Source organism: Octopus bimaculoides, chromosome 11, assembly GCF_046866305.1.
Source record: "Octopus bimaculoides isolate indiv1 chromosome 11, ASM4686630v1, whole genome shotgun sequence".
Classification (NCBI taxonomy): Eukaryota; Metazoa; Mollusca; class Cephalopoda; order Octopoda; family Octopodidae; genus Octopus; species Octopus bimaculoides.
The window spans coordinates 67924295-67945053 of NC_142938.1; the positions used below are offsets into that span (position 1 = coordinate 67924295).

The 20759-nt window shown below is 39.2% G+C and overlaps 1 protein-coding gene across 1 annotated transcript in view; it reads right to left on the reverse strand.

Moving 5' to 3' along the window:
- LOC106870967 (calmodulin-lysine N-methyltransferase) overlaps positions 1–20759 on the reverse strand; it is a 105460-nt gene that overhangs the window by 84469 nt on the left and 232 nt on the right. Inside the window, exon 1 of the mRNA XM_014917214.3 lies at positions 19346–20759. This exon is cut by the window's right edge and continues 232 nt beyond it. Coding sequence (XP_014772700.1) covers positions 19346–19552 — 207 coding nt within the window. The 5' untranslated portion in view covers positions 19553–20759. The remainder of the gene's footprint in view (positions 1–19345) is intronic.

Genomic DNA, 20759 nt, shown 5'->3' on the forward strand with positions numbered 1-20759 from the left:
ATATTCTGGTTCCTTGCCAAGAGAATCTCGACTAAATTTCAGTATGGCTGTTTTCACCACCACCATCATCATCATGCTCACATCTTAATGTCCACTTTGCCTTCCTTGCATGGGTCAGATGAAGTTTATTGAGATAGATTTTCTTTGATAGGTGCCCTTACTCCTCCACTCGTTTCAGCCATTTGACTGTGGCCATGCTGGAGCACCACCCCAGTCGAGCAAATCGACCCCAGGACTTATTCTTTGTAAGCCTAGTATTTATTCTATCGGCCACTTTTGCCGAACCACTAAGTTACGGGGACGTAAACACACCAGCATCGGTTGTCAAGCGACGCTGGGGGGGGGGACAAACACAGGCACACAAACATATACACACACATACATATATATATATATATATATATATATATATATATACAATGGGCTTCTTTCAGTTTCCGTCTTCCAAATCCACTCACAAGGCTTTGGTCAGCCGGAGGCTATAGTAGAAGACACTTGCCCAAGATGCCACGCAGTGGGACTGAACCCGGAACCATGCAGTTCATAAGAATGCTACTTACCACACCACAGCCACTCCTACCCTTCATAGGAAAGGCACCAACCTTCACTTGTTTTCAAGCAAGATAATAATATCCCATGGACAGACATGTTTTGGTAGAATATTGGAAATGAATGACACTGCCTGTATCACAGTGACACTCACCTACGACTATCAGGCGATGTCAAGACGAAGATACACACACTCACTCACTTACACACACACACACACACACACACACACACATACATACACATACACACACACCCACACACACACAAACACATACATCCATGAGTGCATATGGCCTCATGATTAGGATGTTGCACTCATATGTGTGCATGTGTGTGTGCGTGTGTGCACATGTGTGTATGTGTGTGTATGTGTGTGTGTGTGTGTACATGGATGAGGGCATGTGACCTAGTGGTTAGACAGTTGTACTCATGATCATGAGATTGTGTGTTCGATTCTTGGATTGGACAGTGTGTCGTGTCCTTGAGCAAAACTCTTGATTTTTCTTTGCTCTGTGATCTGGTAGCATGTATCATACTTTCATTAATTGTTTTAAGCACCTATGTAGTCATGAACCGACAAAGCTGCTCTCTTGGGCCCTCCCATCATTGACCCAGGGGAATACTGAGGGTTGTGATGCCTGGAGGGAAAGAAGGCGGTGCCAGTACTCAGCTGGTACTCTATTTTCAGCTGAGTAGACTAGAGTCATGTAAATTTAGGTTCCTTGTTCAAAAATAAAATGTACCATCCAATACAGAAATTGAACCAATGACATTATGACTGTCAGCCTGACACTGTATCCACTTGGCCATACACCTTCATAATATCTTATAGTGAAAGATATTTGAATTTTAGACATAGGCGTAGGAGTGGCTGTGTGGTAAGTAGCCTACTTACCAACCGCATGATTCCGGGTTCAGTCCCACTGCATGACATCTTGGGCAAGTGTCTTCTACTTTACCCTCGGGCCGACCAAAGCCTTGTGAGTGAATTTGGTAGACGGAAACTGAAAGAAGCCCGTCGTATATATGTATATATGTATGTATGTGTGTGTATATGTTTGCGTGTCTGTGTTTGTCCCCCCAACATCGCTTGTCAACCGATGGTGGTGTGTTTACGTCCCCGTAACTTAGCGGTTCGGCAAAAGAGACCGATAGAATAAGTACTAAGCTTCCAAAGAATAAGTCCTGGGGTTGATTTGCTCGACTAAAGGTGGTGCTCCAGCATGGCCACAGTCAAATGATTGAAACAAGTAAAAGAGTAAAAAGAGTAAAGAGGTAGATATTTTATTATTAAGCATAGGAAGTTGTTTTAAGATGAGTTTCAGGTAGGTATTAGCTGTATTTTCTCCATCAGTCAGTAATTAGTGATTAAATGAGCTGCTGGAAGTTAATTTATCTGTGAAGATATCTCTACAATTTAATCCTTTAGCATTCAGATTACTCTCTCAAATTTAATCTCTATTTACTCTCATTATTTTGAATTAATCATGTCTTATCTTGTAGCTTCAAGATTCCAATGATGCTATTGTTCATTTTTAGAATGACATTGTAGGTAGGTGTGAGGGGCCAGATCTGGCCAGTTTTCACATAAAACTAGAAGAATATTTAGGCTGGATATGGCTGGTTTGAATGCTAAAAAGCTAAATGAAATATTTAGCTTTGTTAGACAGTGGAGATCCCTGGTGTTCTCGGCCTCCAAACCCTATCCCTGTTCACTGCTACTGGGGCGGAGATGGCTGTCAATAAGTACAAGCCTCATGAATCAGAGTGGCCCTTCCAGTGCATCTCCCTTATCATCTTCTAGGGCAATACCTTTGTCATTTTGTCTGCTAGGATCATGAGACAGTTTGAATTACAGGAAATCAGGAGAATGTAAGAATTTCATAGCTTGCTACCTGTAGTTAGTCTGTTGGTGTTGTTTCTGATGGGAGTAACTCAGCTTACCTGTAAATTTCATACCTTACATAGGAATTTGAATATTTTACTCTATTAAATAGGATGACACAACACCCTGATAGCATTCCAATAATATTTTATATAGAGGCGATAAAAATAGAGGTAACTGTGTGTGTGTGTGTGTGTGTGTATACATCTTTTTCTTTATTGCCCACAAGGGGCTAAACATAGAGGGGACAAATAAGGACAGACAAAGGGATTAAGTCGATTACATCGACCCCGGTGCGTAACTGGTATTTAATTTATCGATCCCAAAAGGATGAAAGGCAAAGTCGACCTTGGCGGAATTTGAACTCAGAACGTAAAGGCAGATGAAATACCGCTAAGCATTTCATCCAGCGTGCTAACGTTTCTGCCAGCTTGCTGCCCTGAGCATGTGTGTATACATCTGTGTGTGCATATATATATGGGTATTTTTGTCTGTATGTATGCACTTCTGTGTGTTGGTTTCACCCAAACACATATATAATGAGAGAAGTATAAATTGCTGTTTAGCCCCATTCTTGTCTTCTTTCTTCCTGTTTTTTTTTTTTTTTTGTGAAACACACAATACCTGAGAGTCTATCATTATCCAATGTGTCCCTTTTTTAATGCAAAAAGGTGTTTTGTGAAGAAAATTTGGCTGCTATTTCTAGCATCTTAAGTGGTCATCTAGCATTTTTCTTCACTGGGTAAGTCAACTGTTCTCGACCATGTGCAATAAATTGACACAAAATATTTTTAACAACTTTTATATAATTCCTAATAATATTTAATCATAAAAAATACTAAAAGATTTTCTAAACATTGAATGGCTATGGTGGTTCACCTGAGAAAAACAGAAATCAAAGGGGTCCATAGGCAAAAAAAATAGTTCAGAAACACTGGGTTAAGTGGATACAATAGTTGGGTCAGTTTGGTGCAAGTGACATGGAACTTGTTAGTTCAGAGAAAAGGATGTTGTGGCAACATAGAATAGCAAAGGAAGAAACGTCTGAGCTTCTTGACATGTCTTCACATGTTGCATGACCATTGTAAACAAAAGGGGAGTCACAGTTATATCTGGAATGTTCATTGTTTGATAAGCTAGAAGATTCTTATCTTGCATGTACAGCTCATTTAATGTGTTATGGATTGTCAATTGTCTTTTCTGAATAACTTTGTTTAGATGTTAACCCCAGGAGGATTTGAACATTCAAGCTAGAATGATTGTGTTTGTGTGTGTGTGTGTGTGTGATGGCATAGCAATATTACTGTCCCAGATATGTGAGCAGGCATCTCTCTCTCTAATAGGAGCGATACTTCATCTTTATAGACAGTCAACAGCTGATTGGGGTGGGGATGGGGTCAATAAAATAGGTACCAGTGAAGGGTAAGTACTAACAATTAAAATCCATTAATTTGACTTTTGTGGAGGCACAATGGCCCAGTGGTTAGGGCAGTGGACTCGCGGTCATAGGATCGTGGTTTCGATTCCCAGACCGGGCGTTGTGAGTGTTTATTGAGCGAAAACACCTAAAGCTCCACGAGGCTCCAGCAGGGGATGGTGGCGAACCCTGCTGTACTCTTCCACCACAACTTTCTCTCACTCTTACTTCCTGTTTCTGTTGTGCCTGTAATTCAAAGGGTCATCCTTGTCACACTGTGTCATGCTGAATATCCCCGAGAACTACATTAAGGGTACACGTGTCTGTGGAGTACTCAGCCACTTGCACGTTAATTTCATGAAACCCTTACTTGAAATTTAAATATTCAGAAACAACCAAGAGGGGACACCACAGAAAGTCCTTCAGCATACATTCAGAAATGGTTTTTACTTTCAGTTTAAATATGAATTCAGTGAGATGTTTGTTTGTGAAGTCCCACACAGTATGGACGAGGGAGTATGTGCAAAAAGATGCATGTGTCATGGAATACACTGACATGTTAGTGAAAAGACGACAATTTGGTAAAGTCATTTGCGCAAAGGATAGAATACTTCATGTTATTTGATTCAATTCCTTTAGTTATATTCTCTGGTTTATCAAACAATGAACAGCCTAGACATAGTTGTGAGTCCTTTTTGTATACAATGATCATGCAACATGCCAAGACATTTCAAGAAGCTCAGACGTTTCTCTTCCCTTCCTATTTTTACCTCTGTGAAGATGTGGTCCATATTTATCTGGCCTGTGCCTTTGACTTGTCCAGCATAGGAAGCCCTACTAGGAGTTTTCACTCTGCTTTTGTGGTATGACGGTCAGCAACTAGGGAGCTGACCGCTGACTGGAACCGTGAACTGACTGGAACGGTGAGCTGACCGGAAGAGGAAGAAGGGCAGAGGGAGCCTCGATCGGGATTTCGTGCCCTTTTCGAACGGGGTTGTTGTGAGGAGAGGACGAGCCAAGCGATCGTCTAGGTGTTGGGAGAAGCAGCTGCTATTTCTAGTGCTCTTCGGGTCGGGCCAGCCGCGAGGATCGGATACCACAGGACAGACTCGTGCAAAAGAAGGAAACCAAGGTAAGCCGATTACTTCTACTCACACGCATACACCACAACTTTCACAGCTCTCAGGGTCATCAAAGCACACAAGCCATCATATTGCAACAAGGAGTGAACCTTGTGAGGAGACTGGTGCCAAGCTGTGTTCTGTCTTTAAGAAAAGTCATTCCTTTGGACAACATTGATTGCATGGGAAGAGGAGAATTTCATACTTTGGCAACTACTAGATTTCTACAGAAAATACTTTGCCCAGATCTCCACATACAGATGCAGATGTATAGCCAATCCTGATTGATGGAGTCTCTAAAAAGGAGAAATATTAGAAAAAGATAGAATAATTTGGGCTTACAAGGAAGCCTCTTCCGCATTGGCTCAAATTAAGGTCATGCAATCTTCTACAAACAGCAGACAAATTTCAGTCAAACCACACTCTAACAGTTGAAACAAGGCTGCAGAACACATTATATAATGTAACCCTGGATATAGTGCACCTGACAAGATCACCACAACTGGAATATTTCTGATCATAATTCTGCTTGATGAGGGGAGATTTAGACTAAACAACAACTGTTTGATAGAAATCTTAGAAATGTGAACAAGCAGCATCCTACCTTCTGAAACTAAGTCATAAAGGGAAACTCTATGGCAGGCGGGAGCAAACCTTGACCAATGGAACTTTCTGAATATCACGTCTATCAAAAAATTTCTTTTTTTAATAGAGTTACCTGCCTGATGGTATGTGATGTCTCACTTCTTGAGAAAAGGTTGCCCTTGCCTGATCTTTGAGATCACTCAGCCTGCATGAAACAGCAGCCAAAATTATTAATTCATACATCATAGATTTTAATTGATTGAGAAAATGTTCTTTTTTTTATTATCAAAAACTGGCCAAACAAAAAAAACCTCTCTGATATATTTTTGGCAGCAAAGACTGATTTATTCTTAAACCTGTTGTTCAGCAATTAGGAATCTAGCATGCATCAATGATTAGCACCCATATATCAGCATGTCTGTTATATTTAATAGCTTCCGCAGTTGTCAGTGTAATAATACAGATGATGTTGGCTAATGAGATAAATGAAGAATGGTTTTCAGAACTGGCTAATAGCTATAACACAATAGAAAAGAGTTACTTTGGAGCAGTAGCCATGATATCATGACAATTGTCCTCATAATCATCATCATCATTTTCATCTTCGTTTTCTTTCTTTTCATCATTATATTTCTGCTCCTCCTTTTCATCATTGCTACCATCACTATTATCATCACTTATCGTCATCACTTTCTTCCTCCTTCTGTCATCATAACTTTAACAACTGTCATCATCACCAACATCACCAGTGTCATATTTTCATCATTATGATCTTCATCATCATCATCATCATCATCATCATCATTACGTTTTCATCATCATAATTACACTTTCATCATCATCATCATCATAATTATCATGATTATCAATATCACCATCACATCATTATCATCATCATCTCCACCACCATCACCACTTTCCTCTTCCTCCTCCTGTCTCATCATCATCATCATCTTGTTTTTACCCTTATCACCATCACATGCTCAAGCTCCTCCTCTTCTCTTCATCATCATTGTCATGGTTATCAAAATCACCATCACCATAATCATCACCATCCCCACATCATCATCATCATCATCATCAACACCATCCGTATTTTAATCTGTTTGCTATTATTGGTTGATGAGTCTTTTATATACTTTTATTCTTTTACTTGTTTCAGCCATTTGACTGCGGCCATGCTAGAGCAATGCCTTGAAGGGTTTTGAGTTGAACAGATCAACCCCAGGACTTATTTTTATTGAAACTAAATACTTATTCTATCAGTCTCTTTTGCTGAACTACTAAGTTACAGGGATATAAACACACCAGCACCAATTGTCAAGCAGTGGTTGGGGTACAAACACAGATACAAAGACACACACACAGACATATACATACATACATACATACATACATACACATACACACACACACATATATATATATATATATATATATATGCCGAACTGCTAAGTTATGGGGATGTAAACATACCAACATTGGTTGTCAAGCAATAATGGGGGGACAAACACAGACATACAAACATATACACATATACACACACATGTGTGTGTGTGTGTGTGTGTGTACGATGGGCTTCTTTCAGTTTCTGTCTACCAAATCCACTCACAAGGCTTTGGTCAGCCCAAGGCACTTGCCCAAGGTACCACATAGTGGGACTGAACCCAGAACCATACAGTTGGTAAGCAATATTAGGTCATCCCACAGCTAATGTGGTTTTTTTTACTTTTTTTTTTTCAAAATTAAGATAAATGCAGTTCTTTTTTAATCTAAAATATACTCGCCTTCATTTTCTACAATGCTCTTCCATCTATCTGGTAGACTTGCAAGGCCCCTCTTCCAAAATTCACTTGTCCATGATGAAAAATACTCCTTCAGTACTATTTTGACCTCAACTACAGAATTCATATTTTTGCCATCCAAATGATTTTGAAGATTGCGGAATAAATGATAATTATAAGGGGCAATGTCCAATGAATGTGGTGGGTGGGGCATCGTTTCCCATTCAAACTGCTCCACCCTTTGGAATATCATCCTTGTTGTATGTAGCCAAGCATTTTCCTGATGGAAGAACACCTTCCATCTTGAAACCAAAGATGGTCGTTTTTCTTCTAGTGCTGACTTAAGCTGCTCACAGTAGATCTCCTTTGTCATTGTTTGATTTGGACTTGAAAGTTCAAAGTGGACTAAACCTTTCATATCCCATCAAACAGATAACAACACCTTATGTGGGTGAAGACCTTCTTTAGTCTGGGGTGCCAGTGTTTTATCATTTCCCTACCTACTGTCTTTGGCATTTGACATTTTTATAGAGAACCCATTTCTCATCACCAGTCACTCTTCGGTCCAAAACAGGTTCACTCCTGAGACGTGACAGCAAAGAAGAGCACACATTTACTCTTTGCGTGTGATTAGACTCAGAATGTTTAGCAGCATTTCGTCTGTCTTTACATTCTGAGTTCAAATTCTGCCATGGTTGGATTTGCCTTTCATCCTTCTGGAGGTCACTGAAACAGGTATCAGTTGCACACTGGAGTTGCTGTAATCGACTACTTCCTCTTCTCCTTGGAATGACTAACCAAACTATCTAATTAGTTAAACCGTTAATTAATTGACTAATAATAATAAAAGAAGTAAGATAAAACCAGTGTGTGTCTGTTTGTTATTGGCATAATGACCCACCATTTGTGAAGGCACATGGCTCAGTGGTAAGAGTGTTGAGCTTACAATCGTGAGGTTGTGAGTTCGATTCCTGGACCGGGCTGTGTGTTGTGTTCTTGAGCAAGACACTTTATTTCACTTTGCTCCAGTTCATTCAGCTGTAGAAATGAGTTGCGATGTCACTGGTGCCTTTGATTTTCCCTTGGATAACATCGGTGGCGTGATGAGGGGAGGCTGGGCGACTGCTGGTCTTCCATAAAACAACCTTGCCTGGACTTGTACCTCGGAGGGTAACTATATGCTTTACAAAAAATCCCATACTAGTTTTTAAGTTTCCTTTCTTTGTAATGCAGGTCATTTCAGTGCTTCTACATAGGACTCAGACTTCCTAAAACATGGAAATACATGAGAGCATAAACTAACACGGATATCATTGTCCTCTTTATACTATTAACTATTGTTCAAGAACCCAACTTACAAACTAAAACATGTACTTTAAGAGATACCAACACATATATGAATGCCAACTTTATATTATAAGCTATTGTTCTGATTCTCACACAGTGTTGTAGATTAACAACTTAGCTGTATGATTTACAGGTTTACTTTGCAACAATGTACTTTTGGGTTTCACCCTTTAACAGTCAAAACCGACCGTATCCAGCCAAAATATTCTGCTTGCTTTATGTTCAAACTGGACAGATCTGGTGTCTCACACCTACCCAACAATGTCATTTTGAACATAAACAATCACATCATCAAAATCTCAAGGTTATAAAATAATGCAGGACAAATTCGAAATAATGTGAACAAGAGCACTCAGAGAGTGCAAACCTGCGCCAATGCAACACCAACGTCCTCTCAACGATTAACCAATGGTTTTTGAAATGAGAATATCTCAAAAAAAATCCTTCAATGAATAACATGAGACCTTTTGGTTTTCTTTTCTCTTAAATTCCGGTCTTCCTTTGGTAATCCTGTTATTTTAGATCAATGTATAGAATTATGTATATATGTAAGTATACTGTAAAGTGTTAAAATGTATGTATAATCTCCTAATATAATAATGAGCATTGTCTTTTTTAAATATTTGTATATATAGGCACAGGAGTGGCTGTGTGGTAAGTAGCTTGCTTACCAACCACATGGTTCTGGGTTCAGTCCCACTGCGTGACACCTTGGGCAAGTGTCTTCCACTATATCCTCGGGCTAACCAAAGCCTTGTGAGTGGATTTGGTAGACGGAAACTGAAAGAAGCTTGTCGTATGTATATATATATATGGTGGTGGTGGTGGGTGATGGTGGTGATGATGATGATGATGATGATGATGACGATGATGATGATGATGATGATGATGGTGATTAATCATCCAGAGGAATTAATGGCATTTAAATCTTTGATAGGAAATTAATAATTCAAAAGACTGCTTCTACTTTATTAATAACATGGACCCTTTTAACATTGAAGTTTACTATTTCAATAACTAAAGTGCATAAATATATTTAGCAGGCTACTGATAGCTTCAGTATGCCACAGCTATATTTAGTGTACCACATATATTCTAAGTACATAACAAACTTCTAATATGCCACTAATGTCCTGAGTGAGTTTCTGGTATCTTTGCTAAATCTCTGATGATATCCTAAGTAAGCCTTAAATATTTTCTGTACGCTGCAGGTATCTACAATATATGTCTGTAGTACACCACAGATATCTTTAGAATGCAACAGATATCCTTAGATTGCTGCAGACATCTGTAGAATGTCACAAACATGGGTACAGCTAAAACTGAGTGGTTGAAGAGCTTGCATTGCAACCACGTGCTATGTATCTGTATATGCATGTATATGTGTATATCTATGTATGTGTGTATGTTTGTATGTATGAATGTATTTATGTATATAGGTGCATACATATACACGTATGTATTTGTGTTTGTGTATATTTTTCACTAATTTATTTTCGACAAAGGTATAAACATTTTTGAAGAAAGCTGAAGAAATGGTATTTGGGAAATGAAGCCCCTTGCATCAGACTTGGCAAACTCTTGTAACTCTCACCATCAGAAATCTAGTAAATCAGTGATTGACCTGCTGGAAACCAATGTTAATGCTCACAAACTGCAATATGAGAGAAAAAAAAATGGGTGAATAAAAAACCCTTGTACCATAGAAAGTTTTAACATTCAACTGATATCTTTGAAATAACACAAACATTGATGTCTTTAGTAAGTCGCGGGTGTCTTTATTATACTGAAATGGTTTTTGTTTTGCCTATAGTTTAGAAAAACCTCTAAACTGAAAAGCAGAATAAATAAGTATTCGAGAAAATTAGTCAGTTATATGTATTCTTTATTCTATGCTTTATTTGTTTTCTTCGTTTCATTCATTGAACTCTGGTCATGCTGAAGTACCATTTTAGATGGTTTAGCCATTTAGACTGACCTCAGTACTTAATTTGAAGTCTCTTTTTGCCAAACTGCAAAGTTACAGGGATGTGAACAAGCTGATACCAGTTGTCAGGAAATGGCACACAAACACAAAAGCACATAGATGCATCCACATACAAACATATTTTTTACACATTTAGAAGAAAAGAGGTGACAATCACTCCAATGAAGGCTAACAGGCTGAAAATTCAAAGTTATTGTCACCTCTTTCCTTGCAAAAGTATTTTATATTTATATATATATATATATATATATATATATATATATATATATATATATATATACACATATAAATTTAGATTCAGGTGAATATGGTACTTAAGTTTAGGCACCAGAATTAAGTATGGTATTATCCAAACAATTCCAAAATAAGGTGATTGTTGTTTATTTTGATTTTATATATATATATCATCATCATCATCGTTTAACGTCCGCTTTCCATGCTAGCATGGGTTGGACGACTTGACTGAGGACTGGTGAAACCGGATGGCAACACCAGGCTCCAATCTAAATTTGGCAGAGTTTCTACAGCTGGATGCCCTTCCTAACGCCAACCACCCAGAGAGTGTAGTAGGTGCTTTTACGTGTCACCTGCACGAAGGCCAGTCAGGTGATACTGGCAATGGCCACGCTCGAAATGGTGTCTTTTATGTGCCACCCGCACAAGCCAGTCCAGGGGCACTGGCAACGATCTCGCTTGAAAATCCTACGGAAGCCAGTCAGGCGGTACTGGCAACGGCCACGCTCAAAATGGTGCATCTTATGTGCCACCCGCACAAGAGCCAGTCCAGGGGCACTGGCAACGATCTTACTTGGCTTAGCCAAACTGGTGCATCATGGGAAAATACTTTGAAAGTAATGCGCCCCTTAAATGTGAATACGAAAGGAACAAAACAAGTTTCATGTAAACTGGACCAGTAGCTATTGAGATATTCGTGGTTTTGGGGTATAAATAATCAAAATGGTGCATAATGGGAAAATACTTCAAAAAATAACTTTAGCCTGAAAGGGAAGAAACACTAACCTTTCCATTAGACACACTATGATAGGCAGAATATTGTAAAGTGAAGATGACTTTATTTCGTAAAAGACCTGTTCATAATCTTAGTGTGAAACTCAGAACCACTTGGTTGGGAAGTAAACTTCTAACTACACAGCCACACCAGCACCCATATATATATACATATGTATATGTATATGTATATGTATATGCATATATTATCACCATCATCATTTAATGTCTGTCTTCCCATGCATACATGGGTAGGACTGTTGACAGGGACTGGCCTTATAGAAGATTACCCCAGGCTACTGTGTCTGTTTTGGCAGGGTTTTTACATTCCATCTACCAAAATTCATTCCCATGGCATGATGCTGCAGTAGAAGACACCTGCCCAAGGTGTTGCACTATGGAGTTGAACCCAGCAACATGTGATTACAGAGCAAGTTACTTTAACCTCATGGTCACACTCGAGGCTGGTGGTGGTGGTGGTGGTGGTGGTGGTAAATGTGGTGTGTTGGTGATGGTTATTAAGAAGTGTCATTTCTTGATAGAGTCACAGCCTATGGTGAAACAAAAGGGTAAGCATGAAGCTGTATTATGTAAAATTACAGTAAATGGTTGGTGTTTGGTGGGGAGTGATTAAAACATTAATTTGTTTTTGCTTACTATGGTAGGTATGACTGGGCTCTTTGTAACATTAGACCAGTAGTTATGTCAATAAAACTTATTTAAACAACTGACAATAAAGAAATCATACAATTGCTGCACAGTCAATAAAGCTTAGTGAGAGGAAAGTCGGAGAAGTGAAGGCAATTATTGACGATCACTAATATTATATTGACACAGCCACTGTATTTATGGGTGTGTGGGCAAGAAGTTTGCTTCCTGGTCAGGAGGTCATGGGTTCAGTCCTGCCGTGTGGCACCTTAGGTAAGTGTCTTCTACTATAACCACAGACCAACCTTGTGAGTGAATTTGTGTTGTGTTGTGTGTGTGTGTGTGAGTGAGTGAGTGAATGAGTATGTGTGTGCCCTTGTCTTTACATTATGTAATGGTCATAAATGAATATATCCATCTTGGAAACAGGTGAGGGTTTGCAACAGAAAGGGCATCCAGCTGTAGAAAAATTTGCCTCAACAAATTTTGTCCGATGCATACAAGCATGGAATAGTGGACTTTAAATGATGATGAGGATGATGATGATGATGATAATGATGATGATGAAGATGATGATGATGTGGATGATGATGATGACAGCTCCTCTACATTTGTGGGTGCATGGATGAGAAGTTTTCTTTACTATCCTGTGGTTTCAGGTTTCAGCCCATTCATCATCATCATCATCCTTGTCTAATGTCCGCTTTCAATGCTGGCACGGATGGGACAGTTTGCCAGGAGCTGGCCAGACAGGAGCCTGCACTAAACTTCTGTAACTGTTTTGGCAGGATTTTTACTGCTGGATGCCCTTCCTAACATCAAACACTCAGCTGAGTGGACTTAGTGCTTTTTATGTGGCACAAGCACAGTTGGTCACACCCCATTAAAACAAAATAGGAAACCTTCACAGCAACACCCCTGTTTCTGTCTTCATTTCCTCTCTCCCTCTCTCTCACTCTCTCTTTCTCTCTCCCTCTCTCTCACTCTCTCTTTCTCTCTCCCTCTCTCTCTTTCTCTCATCCCTTCTCTCTCCCCTCTCTCTCTTTCTCTCTCTCCCTCTCTCTTTCTTTCTTTCGTTCCAGGTTCAATCCCACTGCCTGGCACCTTGGACAAGTGTCTTCTGCTATTGCCTTGGGCCAACCAAAGCCTTGTGAGTGGTTTTGGTAGACGGAAACTGAAAGAAGCCTGCTGTATATATGTGTGTAGGTGTGCAGGTGTGTGTGTGTGTGTGTGTGTATTTGTCCCACCACCACCACTTGAAAACTAGTGCCAATGTGTTTACATCCCTATAATTTTGAGGCTCACCAAAAGGGGCCAACAGAATAAGTACTAGGCTTAATTAAAAGAAAAAGTACTAGGGTTAACTCGTTTGACTAAAATTCTCCAAAGTGTTGCTCCCAAGCACCACCTTCAAGAATGAAAGGCAATTTTGAACTTGGCATGATTTGAACTCAGAATGTAAAGAACCACAAAAATACTACAATACATTATGTCCAGTACTCTTATGATTTTCCCAAACCACTGTCCCGGACAGTAGCAGCACTGGCTCCAGGTATCTTAATGAGGAAAATCACTGGTTCTCTGTATCTTTGATTGTAAGAGTAACAAAGAAATATCTGTAAGTTGGTTTCTTTTATCATTTACCTTTTAATTGTTTCAGTCGTAGGACTGTGACCATGCTGGGACCATAGGCTTGGGAACAGGGGTGCAGGAGTACCAAGTGCATCCCCTAACATTTTTGGTGTGCTTTGAACATCCATCCTGAAAAACTGGGTTTGCACCCCCTAAACAAATTTTGTTCCCTTATTTTTTTAAGTCTGGTACTTACTCTGGTTGTCTCTTTTGCCACACTGCCCAGTTACAGGGATGTAGACAAACCAATACCAGTTATAAAGCATTGGAGGTTGGGATAAACACATACATACATACATACATACATGATGGCCGTCCACTCGTGACCGAGGAAGACCATTGCCGACCTTCAGGAACATTCTGCGCTCTAGGACTAACTTACATTTAGCATTTACGGCTCCGTAAATACATACATACATACATACATACATACATGCATACATACATACATACATACATACCTACATATGTGACAGACTCTCCCATTGTAGACAACATGAGTAGATTTTCCTTGGAGGTATTTGGATATTCCTCAGGGAGTACAGTAGAAGTTGTCTCTCCATTGCAAACTGTTGGTTAGATGTTTGTGAATGGCTTGCAACAGAATCTAGAGCAATTGTATGAGTGAGTGGACAAACGAAAGAAGGGCACTCAACCAATTTATTGGGAGTTACATATATGGATCAAAACAGTTTGATTCAAATTCGTTGGTACTCTTGAGTTTCAAGTGCGATGATAGTCGTCAGTCATTTTGGGCTGGCTGATGACTAGCATCATGCTTGAAACTCAAGAGTACCAACGAATTTGAATCAAACTGTCTTGATCCATATATATATATATATATATATGGGAGAATGTACGAAAAAACAACAACAGACGAGGACAGGTGGTGTAAATAACAAAAGGATATCTTGGAAATGTGTGGCATATTCTGTATAGAGGCTTTCTTAATCAAGTTTCAGAAGTGATGCTGTAGACACATCCTTTGTGTGAATAATGGTCAAATACCAAAACAAATCTTTTATGGTCAGCTTGTAAATTTATGATGTAATGTAGGCCAGCCACTTCTACAGTATAAGAACAATTTAAAACATAATTTGAAACACCAGAGTACTAGAAAAGAAAATTTTCAGAATCTTGAGAGAAACCATACAAACTGGAGGAGAGAGTGCTTTTTCCGGCTTCAAAATTTCAAAATCCAAAGGGTACAACATGAAGAAGAGTTACAGGAAAATAAGAAAAGAAATGAACAAAATAATCTTCCCACAAACCACCATTGTGATTTCTCAGATAGATCACATGCTGGTTTAATAAGTCATGCTCATGTTCATATCCATATTGCTTTTGGTGGCCTGGGGACTCACATGAGGAGTCATCAGGTGAAGTGAATGAATTGTAAACATTGGTGAATGGTAGTAATAGTAATGTGTGTTGTTGATTGTCTATTTGGCTGGACTTTCTTTTTCTGTCTTTTCACTGAACACTCATATGTTGCCTATGATGGGAGAGTCTGTCACATATGTATGTATGTATGTATGTGTTGTGGAGGTGCAATGGCCCAGTGGTTAGGGCAGCGGACTCGCGGTCATAGGATTGCGGTTTTGATTCCCAAAACGGGTGTTGTGAGTGTTTATTGAGCGAAAACACCTAAAAGCTCCACGAGGCTCCGGCAGGGGATGGTGACAAACCCTGCTGTACTCTTCTACCACAACTTTCTCTCACTCTTTCTTCCTGTTTCTGTTGTGCCTGTAATTCAAAGGGCCAGCCTTGTCACACTGTGTCACGCTGAATCTCCCTGAGAACTACGTTAAGGGTACACGTGTCTGTGGAGTGCTCAGCCACTTGCACGTTAATTTCACGAGCAGGCTGTTCCGTTGATCGGATCAACTAGAACCCTCGACGTCATATGCGACGGAGTGCAAACAACAACAATGTATGTGTGTATGTATGTATGTGTTTATCCCAACCTCCAGTGCTTTATAACTGGTATTGGTTTGTCTACATCCCTGTAACCAGGCAGTGTGGCAAATGAGACAACCAGAGTAAGTACCAGACTTAAAAAAATAAGGGAACAAAATTTGTTTAGGGGGTGCAAACCCAGTTTTTCAGGAGGATGTTCAAAGCAAACCAAAACTGTTAGGGGATGCACTTGGTACTCCTGCACCCCTGTTCCCAAGCCTATGGTCCCAGTATGGCCACAGTCCTAAGACTAAAACAATTAAAAGGTAAATGATAAAAGAAACCAACTTACAGATATTTCTTTGTTACTCTTACAATCAAATAGGATAAAATCTTTATAAGAATTTATCAAGTAGTTTGACTTTTAGAGTCCCTCCTAGCATGAGACATTCATGTATAGTAATGCCCTTAATATAAATAAATTATATATATATATATATATATATATATATATATATATATATATATATAAGTGGATTTGGCAAGCCACATGCATGAATGTACACGTGTATGTATGCATGTGTATATGCATGTATGTATAGATATGTACGTATGTATGTATGCGTGTGTATATGCATGTATGTATAGATATATATGCATGTGTGTGTATATATATATATATATATGTATATATATATACACACATGCATATATATCTATACATACATGCATATACACACGCATACACACATATCTATACATACATGCATATACACATGCATACATACATACACGTGTACATTCATGCATGCTGACATGCATGTGGCTTGCCAAATCCACTTACAAAGTTTTGGTAGGTGCAGAACTATAGTTAAAGACACTTTCCCAAAGTTTTACTATTGGTTTTCTAAGAATATGGTAGAATGTTTTTGAAAATTTAGACATTTGTATATTGTTAGATTAATTTTTAAAAAATTTTATTTTGTGTGGTCATTTAATATCTCTCACAATATTCTTTTATTATTTTAGTAGTCTACTAGTTAATCCGTCTTGTTATTGGTTAGTCAACAGGTCAGTACTGATTGAACAGACTGATGCACAGAGACAGTCCAATCATGATAATCCAGCCTTCTTTCAGGCATAGTGTATCTAAGACTACATTATCAAATGTCTTTCTGGCACCTGCGCCAGTGGAGCACTAACACCACTGTCCGAGCGTGTTCATTGCCAGAGCAGCTGTCTGGTTTCCATGCTAGTGGCCTGTAAATAGCGCCATTTGAGCGTAATCGGTATGAGCATCGCCTTCTAGCACTTGTGCTGGTGGCACGTTAGAATATCATTTGAGTGAGGTCGTTGCCAGTGCCGCTGGACTGGCTCCCATGCAGGTGGCACATAAAAAACACCTTTTTGAGCATGGCCGTTGCCAGTACCGTGTGACTGGCCCTCATGCCGGTGGCACGTAAAAGCACCCACTATACTCTTGGAATGGTTGGCGTTAGGAAGGGCATCCAACTGTAGAAACTCTGCCAGATCAGATTGGAGCCTGGTGAAGCCTTCTGGCTCGCCAGTCCTCAGTCAAACCGTCCAACCCATGCTAGCATGGAAAGTGGACGTTAAACAATAATGAGGATGATGATGATGATTTCCTTAACACAGTAGTTCTTCAGTTTGTTTCAGCCATCACAGGATAGACTAAAGCATCATCTTCAAATAGGAGTGCAGTTGTTAGAAAATTGAGTGAACAGTATGTATAGGGTGTTTTTCCGTGCCAGCAGCTTACAGGGCTACAAACTCCAAGTGGGGATCACTCTATTGCAAGCGTTCAGGCCAGATCCCTGGTTTTTGGATAGCTTCCTCTCTTGCTTCCATCAGCCTGGGTGGCCTTGAAAAAATAAAGGTCATGGGCACTGCTCTTCTTTTCATGACTAACTAGTAAAAAACAAACAAACAACTAATTCTTTGATATTTTGCCATTTAGGTTGATTATTTGTATGAATGACACCTTTATGCTTTATTCATATACCTTATATCCTAAAAGATGGTATTGTGATTTGGCAACGAATCGTAACTCTGATAGAAGCAGATAAGAATGATAGAAGAAAACCAAAGAAAGATGAAGATGTGGTCAGGTGATAATTAAGCTCTGTGAGACTTGTAGATGGCATATGATGGCATAATTGAGATACAGGAAGAATATTATATTGCAGACCTACCCAAATTATGCCAATGTGATAATAAAAACTCAATGGTTATCAAAATGCTCTAAATTAAAATAATTATTAAACCATAATATGTTACCATAAATAATAAATCTATGTTGAAGCAATCCCTAAAGTTGTAACATTATACACTAAATTTGTATATTGAGTTCTTGATTTTTTTTTTTTTTCACTCAAATAAGCTTTACTCAAAGAAAGCTCAAAATGTAAGAATCAACTTGCTATGCAGTAGTTTTCAACTGACCGTTTTCGAAGTTTGTCTTTCAGAAATATTCCAGCACTTCTGTTCACCTTACACTGTCCAGCATGATATATAAGCCACGTACGATAATAATGAGATATTTATAAGTGCCGTTTTCGAATGGTACTGCAGAGAAAAGATTTATTTCTTCCTAGTGAATACGCCTAGCTGTTGTTTGAAACCATTCCGTTAAGTAAAACACCTGGAGATAGCAGTAATTGCGAGCTGGCGGTCCCAGATGAAGACCTAGGAATAACTCGGAAATATCGATTTTTAACATGAATAGCGCAAAAATATTGATAGTCAAAAGTGAAATGAGATTACGTAAATTTGAAGTTTTGAATTGTTTCACAGTTGTTATTTTAAGAATAACTGATCGTCTATCAATGTTTCCACTGAACTCTTGAAATATGCTTTCAAAAAAACTCCACAGAATCCTCAATGCCATCCAGATATTTTATGAAAAGATTGATGTAGATGGTGAATGGTGCGGAGCTCTTGAAAGATGCATTGAGGTCGTCGTCAGTCAGTAAATACAGCTGTGACCAGCAGGGAGGTCATTGTGGTGAGGGTTGGTCGGTCGATGACAGAGTGATTATTATTGCCGGGAAAAAATGTAAACAAAATGAGCGAGATTGAATCTAAAGCTGTAACACGAAATGTAAAGTGGTGTTCCGATGTTAAGCAACCGCAGTTAGTTTAATATAGCATGCCAAAATGTTGACAGTTGCAACAAGAAATATTACACAACGTGTATATGTTGGGCAAAGAAAGGATCTGATATATTGTGATTATTGATATTGGAGCGGTTCATTTACCGGTTAGAACTTAAATACCCCATCAATTCAAAATTGAATGGAAGAACGAGTGCAGGGGGGAAGATATAGTGAAAGGAACCACGAGCTGGACTTGCGTTATCGTTGGAATTATGAGTGGATGCGTCTTGTGCGACGTGTCTTTGCAACAAAACAAATGACAAAATGCATAAAAGAAAAAAATACGGAATGGTTGCGCGCTTACCTTGGCTAAAATCTGCCAACGTTGCATGGCAACGGCCCCGTTGATAATTCCGTCGTTTTGAGTTGGCTTTTTCGTCTTGTTGTCTCCAGTTGATTGGACATGATGTGGATGTTGCAGTTGTGCAACTGTAGCAGAAGGCACTTGGCTTACTATCGCCGTTTCTTCTTTGCCACTGTCCGTGTCGGAGTGTATTCTTGTGGGCTCCATGGTTTGAATACAGAACTGCTAAACCAGAGATCACGCTCTGTCGACTCCTTGCTCCTCCCCTGCCGAACTGTAACCACCAAAACCTTGCACAACGACCATAGAGATAATAAGTAAACGCGCACACGCACATGCACTAGAGTCGTCGCATGTATATATGTGTGTATGTGTGTATATATATATATACTTTTGTTATTTACACCACCTGTCCTCGTCTGTTGTTATTTTTTGTATATTCTCCCATATATATATATATATATATATATGCGCGCGTGTGTATGTGTGTATGTGTATGTGTGTGTATATATATAGCGTTGATATGTGCGTTTGTATTGCCTTGTATTGTTAGTATAATAAATGAACAGAGCGTAGATTTATGATGTAGTACATGTGTCTGCTTGCATTAACGTGTGTACAATGTGGTCGCTAAGGAGCCTTTAGTAGTTGTAATCACATTTGTTTTTCTTGCTAATTCTTATCTCTCTTTTCTTCTTTCTCTCTCTCTCTCACCATTATCGCTTATTCTCTTCAACACTCCCCTCTGCTTGTCCGTTTCCATTTCTCTATCTCTCTCTTCCTGTTCATCTTGCCTTAATCCTTCTGATTTTCCCCCCGCCCACCCCGCTTTTTATTTTAATCCACTTGTGTAGAAATAATTAATTAATTAAATAAATAAACAAATAATCCAATAATCAATCAATCAGAAAGAAAACAGGTGAAATGTGTGACTGTAAATTTGTTTATGAGAGGAAGGAGAGAAAGTTTTAGAGAAAGAAATACAACAAAAAACACTTAGTTGTTGCTCTGAAGAAGGAAGCTTGATAATAAGAGAGAAGGAGGTGATGAGAGAAAGAAGGGGAGGGAAAGACTGTAAGAATTAGTGAGGATGGTGCAAAAGAGAGAAAAGGAGAAAGGGCGACGGGGGGGATATGACACGGAGGGGGGGGGGTTAAGAGTGGTGGCGGGAGTGAAAAGAGGAAAAGAAAAAGCAGGAGAGGAAAGAAGGGTGAGAGTGAGTGTCGTAGTGTGAATAAGGAGTGAGAGGGATGCATTGAGAAACATGCAGAGAGAGAGAGAGATGAGGAGAAAGAGAAAGAAGTGAGCCAATGGAAGAGGAAGACGATGAAGGGGAAAAGAGAGAGGGATGGGCTTATTGCAGCAGTAAAGAGAGCAAGTTATTAAATAGAAGACAGAGAGAGGGGAGAGAGGG